Source organism: Pygocentrus nattereri, chromosome 1, assembly GCF_015220715.1.
Source record: "Pygocentrus nattereri isolate fPygNat1 chromosome 1, fPygNat1.pri, whole genome shotgun sequence".
Classification (NCBI taxonomy): Eukaryota; Metazoa; Chordata; class Actinopteri; order Characiformes; family Serrasalmidae; genus Pygocentrus; species Pygocentrus nattereri.
The window spans coordinates 56,448,704-56,454,914 of record NC_051211.1 but is presented as its reverse complement, the minus strand read 5'-3'; the positions used below and the strand labels follow the sequence as shown (position 1 = coordinate 56,454,914).

At 46.4% G+C, this 6,211-nt stretch overlaps 1 protein-coding gene across 1 annotated transcript in view; it reads left to right on the top strand.

Annotated features, from left to right (window-relative positions):
- The first annotated feature begins 2,313 nt into the window (after positions 1-2,313).
- stk38l (serine/threonine kinase 38 like) overlaps positions 2,314-6,211 on the top strand; it is a 24,408-nt gene continuing 20,510 nt past the window's right edge. Inside the window, exons 1-3 of the mRNA XM_037541470.1 lie at positions 2,314-2,561; positions 4,150-4,289; positions 5,294-5,345. Of these exons, the coding sequence (XP_037397367.1) occupies positions 4,156-4,289; positions 5,294-5,345 (186 nt within the window). The 5' untranslated portion in view covers positions 2,314-2,561; positions 4,150-4,155. The remainder of the gene's footprint in view (positions 2,562-4,149; positions 4,290-5,293; positions 5,346-6,211) is intronic.

Here is a 6,211-nt window from a genome sequence, read left to right as displayed (position 1 = left end):
TCTGTTTATTGGCTAAGCAGGAAAGAAAGGCCTACAAAGCAGAAACAAGATACATACATATAGATCCTTGTTTCTACGCTCACTGTCCACTTTATCAGCTCCACTGACCGTATAGCTGCACTCTGTAGTTCTACAGTTACAGACTGTAGTCCATCTGTTTCTCTGATACTCTGTTACCCTGTTCTTCAGTGGTCAGGACCCCCAGGGACCCTCACAGAGCAGGTACTGGTGGTGGTTCGTTAGTGTGTGTTGTGCTGGTGTGAGTGGATCAGACACAGCAGTGCTGCTGGAGTTTTTAAACACCTCAGTGTCGTTGCTGGCAGAGCTGGACGAAGTTCACAAACCCTGTACTGGAGTTAAAGTCGAGACCCCCAAGGTAAAATATTCCTTCAGTAAAAGTAGCAGTTCCTCCCTTTAGACCTCCACTTGAGTAAAAGTACTAAAGTATTTCCCTTCAAATGTACTTAAGTATAAAGTAAAAGTACTAAAAGAGGAATTCTGGCTCTGATGTCCTGTTATCATTTTTATAACCAGACTGGCTTCATGAACTCATTTCAGGTGAAAGTCCTCCAGCGTCTCTCTTGGTAAACCAGTCTTTTAATAGAACGTCATTAATTAGCGACGCTGACGTCTATTAAAATGATCAGAAGCACAAAACACTGAAGGTAAACAGTTTCCATCAGGGAGAACCGAGTGGCTCTGAAATCACTTTTTACACACAAGCAAAGTTTCAGTTTCAGATTTATTTACAACTTAGTTCCAAGTTTAAGTTGAATAAAAACTGGCTTTAAACTCAGGATCACAGATGAGCTCCTTTACTATGTTGATCTGTAGGCGTCTGTTCATAAACATAAACCAGCCCAAACTCATTTACTATAAAATGAAATGGTGTTTGTAGAAATTCAGAAAAAAGCCGCGTCAGTCTCGACTGCATATGTGGACATATTTCTATATTGAGCTCTATTTACACAAAGTTAGGTTAGTTCATCATTTATGTTGAACAGACTCTCCCAAAGTTTTACGCTGCTGCGCTGACGTTGAACCGCGTGCTGCACTGGGTCGGTATGACCAACAGGTCAAAACCAGCTCTAAACAAAGTGACCGCTGGGCCCTGATTGGTGCTCTGGCTTTGCGCTTCTTTCGTTTTGACATGTTACGTTTTTATACACACAGAAACCAAAAGGAACGACAGATTTCTCAAAATGTAGGAGGAAAAAGTCGGATATTAGACTCTGAAATGTAGTGGAGTGAAAGGAGAAAGTCGCCCAGAACGGAGAAACTTCAGTACAGATACACCAAAAATACTAAAGTACAGAAACTAATTACATTTACTCAGATACTCAGTTACTCAGGTACTCAGTTACTCAGTTACTCAGTTACTGTCCACCACTGCTAGCTGGACTGAGAATCGTCCACCACCCAAACATATGCAGTCAACAGCATCCTGTGGGCAGCGTCCTGTGGGCAGCGTCCTGTGGGCAGCGTCCTGTGGGCAGCGTCCTGTGGGCAGCGTCCTGTGACCACTGATGAAGGTCTAGAGGATGACCAACACAAACTGTGCAGCAGCAGATGAGCTGTCGTCTCTGACTTTACATCTACAAGGTGGACCGACAAGGTAGGAGTGTCTAATAGAGTGGACAGTGAGTGGACACAGTTTTTAAAAGTATGAGGTTATCTTCAAACACAAATGGTGTTTATGAATTTAACATTAATCTTAAATCAGCATTTGTATAGAGAATATGTAAATTTAAACAAGCAACAGGTTTTGCAACAAAATACAGTCGTGGGCTGGAGGTCAGGGAACCAGCCCTGTGACCGGAAGGTCGCCGGTTCGATCCCTCGGCTGACAGCACCTAAAGCACCCCAACTGCTCCCCGGGCGCCGTGGATAGGGCTGCCCACCACTCTGGGCAAGTGTGTGTGTTCACTAGTGTGCATGTCTGTGGGTGTTTCACTGCACGGATGGGTTAAATGCAGAGGTCTAAATTCACAGTGTGTGAACACAGTGACCAATGGTTATTAATTCTGAGAGCTGATTGGTTGGCCAGCTGATTAACTCATTGCCTTCTGTTATAGGGCAGCTTATAAAGCTCTATAAACGCACTCGAAAGTATATCAGCAGTGGTAAGATGTTTAATGCTGTTCTGTGTTTAGGAAATAAATGCATTATTTTTACAAGCGATGATTTTGAGCACCATATTAACCCATTGGTTTTGTACTTGCTCGGGAGCGCCCCCTAGCGCCCCCTCTGCCTCAGCGTGATCAGAACAGTCAGAGAGCTTTTATTTTGAAGGCAGCGCCCGCGGTGCTGAGCGCGTTCTCGGGCGGCCATCGTGGTGAGGTCGCTGCCGTGCCCGCCGCTGTGCTGCTCCGGCGGCCGCTGCTCAGAGCTGAGTGTCGGGCTGACGGGCTGTTCATGGCAGGAGAGGACCGGTGACCGCGCCGTGTTTCAGCCAGCCGAGCTAAACGCGCATTGGCAGCCAGTAAACCGGCTGTCCTTCTTTTTCGTGTGTGAAGAGGCTGCTGGCCGCCAGGCTGTCCGCTCTGGAGGAGGACGGGGAGGTGAGCCGCGCTGAAACCCGCCGTGTCGCCTCCGCTCCGCGGGTCTGCGGCGCCCGTTCGCGGCGAGGCTAATATCGCACACAGAGCCGCGGCGGCGCTGGAGGAGCCGGAGGAGCCTTCCGCTCTAAACCAGCCCGCACCGCTGCGGTTCTCCCCGTGCGGGTCCGCCAGGCTGAGCCGAGCGGGTTCGCGTTAGAAAGGTCGGTGGCGCTGTTTGTTTTTCTGTGGCGCCCCGCTGTGGCCAGCCGGGGAATAGCAGCCTGTAACCGGGCTCAGCTGCGCGGTACGGCGCCCCCGAGGGGCCGCGCTTAAAAACAGACGAGGAATGACATCGCGTTCCCTCGCAATAATATCACCCTCACTCGCAATAATTTTATATGCACTTGCGAATGTTTTGGGTTCCCTCGAAATAATTTGACATTGCGTTGGAATTGTCCCAGATGGCTTGTGTTCTGAGTGTTTACTCCTTTTTATATTTTTCTTCTTTGTACTCCATCATTTTGCTTTCCCTCATAAAATCCACTGCATTTGCAAGGGAATGCAAAGCTTTGTTGAGGGAACCAGTTGTGCTGCATGTTTTCCACTGAAGCTCTTCAGGAACTCCAACACGACACACATCGCTGTCCTTAGATCAAAGCCTCGTATCTCCAGAATGCAGATTATATCAAAAACTGAAAAATGACAAAAATGGAGCTTCTGTTCTACCAGCAGCGGTGTGTGTGTGTGTGTGTGTGTGTGTGTGTATACACTGCAGTATGATCTACACTGGTCATATTGTGTATGTAATGTAATGAGTATATATTACATATATAATATGTAATTGTGTAATAAAGTCGTGGTGTTCAGTGTTTGATAGGATTTTTTAAATGTAGGAATGCTGGATGTTTTTTCTGTTCCAGATGATCAGATATCTGAAAAAATAACGTCATGATTTGTAAAAAACCTCTTTAAGTATCGCATATCGGCGTTTTTGCCATATCGCCCAGCTCCAGCGTTTACCTCCTCGAAAATGCCCACGCCTTCTACAACTGCGGCGTGTGTGGCGCAGATGACGGGAAGTAAACGTCTGACGATCTTCTTCTCTTTCTACACCGTGTCCTGTGTTTTACAGGGGAATTCCCACGATTTTCCAAAGTTTATGCATAATCCAGAGTGAGGTGCAGTCGGGGGTCCGGGGGTTTGGTGTGAAGTGGTTCAGACGTCTTTACAGTGGTGGTGATGGGAATCAGGCGTCGCCATGACTACAACACAGATATAGACACTTTATTTACCATCCAGAACCACCAGAGAACCTACACGAGTCTTCTGAGCTTATATGGAACGCTGATGGTGGTCAGCCTGTATATTTTTCATTAAAATGTAAAATTTGGTGAAATTTCCCTTTATCAGTAATAGATCCGGCTCAGTTCTGCTGCAGCAGAGACCAGCAGCGCTTTGTTTTGTCGTTGCACTTTTGCCCCCCAAGACCAAAAGTTAGTGCACCCCTGACGTACAGCCGTCCGCTTAATCAGACCAGCACCTCCAGCTCTGCTCTGTGGTTCCGTTATGATCCAGTGTTCAGTGAAAGTGTCGTGTCTCCCCTCTGTAGAATAGCATGGCCATGACGGGAGGCATGGCAGCGCCGCTCCCGATGAGCAACCACACGAGAGAGAGAGTGACCGTGGCCAAACTGACCCTGGAGAACTTCTACAGCACCCTCCTCACGCAGCACGAGGAGAGGGAGACGAGGTAACGGTTCCACACCAACATCCACGTCCAAAAGGGTCTCGTTCGTTTGGGCCGTTAAAAATGATCATTAAATAACACGTTACTTTTTTTATCCTTAAAAACGGCGACACAAACCAGCACAGCATTTTTACCCTGTTTCTGACCACACGCGGGCTTTCTGACCACACGCGGGCTTTCTGACCACACGCGGGGTCAACTTCACGGAGGTCAGCGTTTTATATCCGTCTTACCATCTTGGGTGTGAGTGTGTCTCAGTGCTCGTACAGGCAAAACTCACAGACGTGCTTGGCTCCGCTTTAAGCCTGAGCTCAGCTGTAGCTGCGTTTCTCGCATCTCCAGCAGGAAACTCTTCCACGGAAGTTGAGCAGTTTCTCGTAAAACGGCTCCCAGCATTCGACTTCTTAAGAGTCTTAAGTCGCTTCTCATTCGCCGGCTTCTTGTTTAAATCTCCCGTTCCACCTTAAATGGTGCCTAACATGGCAGAATGTAATTGCTGCAGCATTTAAGGTGGAACGGGACAATTCAAACAAGAAGCCGGCGAATGAGAAATTTCCGCTTCGCTGCTTTTTAGTGTTTCAGTTTCTCGTTGCAGATTAATCGTCTCAGGAAACCAGCTGGACTGACTATAAACACTAATCAGTCCTTTCGTCTCCAGATTATCGATGTCGTCTTAAATCTCTCTTTCCCGTGTCGTTATTTACTGGATGGGCGAGACTGTCGTCTGTGTTGCTATGGTGACCAACAGTCTGGACGCTGATCTTCAGGGTTAAAGGGTGGATCAGCAGTTCTACATTAACTCCAGCGTTTAAGACCATTTACTGTTAAAGCTTTTGATGCTTAATTAATTGTGATTTGAGCTGAGATGAGCTGAGATGAGATGAGATGAGCTGAGCTCTAGTTTTTAATATTAATTACTCCCACAAGCCTTTTAGGCTGTTCGGCCTCACGTTCCCGGCATGTTACTGTTTGGCGAAGTTGTAACATAAACACAACTTGTTTTGCAGACAGAAGAAACTGGAGAAGGTGATGGATGAGGAAGGCTTACCTGATGAGGAGGTGAGCTGCAGGTTTCCGTTGTAAGGAAGCCTGATTATCGTTCGTTTTGGGCTCGGTCAGAGTGTTCGGTAAATTGTGTGGAGCGGCTAAACGTTCCGCTTCTTTGGGGGTGGGAATCTCCAAAGACCTCACGATACTAAAGTCACGGTACGATATTACGGTGATGTTAAAGGTATCGTGATACGCCGAGACCTGCAATAACATTTTCCCCCTTTTTTAACTGCAGATTTGAATCCCCAAAAGAGGCAGCGTCTGATTTCTAAACTCTGATAGTTATAATTTTAACGTATTTATTTTCTGTAATACGGTATTAACACGTGGCGTCTGTGTATCGATACAGTAGTCATGCAAAATCTCGCAATCTGATGACTGCAGAAGATCAGACTGTCAGTAACGGGTTCAGTGTTTTTAGATGTACTTGGGGAATCGTAATGTGGAACCTCCAGGTCTTCATGAGTCAGACAGGAATCAGACTTTACAGCCAGCCAGTAAACTCATACGAACATACATCATCTAGAATATGAAGAATGTTTAAATCCTGCATTTCGTTAAGCATGTATTTCACGCGGCGCCGTCTGAGAAATCCGAGAGAAATCAGACTTCACAGCACTGAGAGATCTGATTACTGAGCTAGACTAAGCTGAGCTCTAGACCTTACTCTATCTAAGAAACTGTGATATGGCCATTATGACCATTTGAATAATCAGATAACTGCAAAAATCTGATTATGATCGGATTATTGAGTGAGATTATTGCACTCAGTGTTGTCCTAAGTGGGGAACATTAGCACAGTATCAGAGCTTATAGACTGGCTGTAAATGAGGTAGACCAATCAGAAGCAACCAAACAACCATAAGCTGTGACAT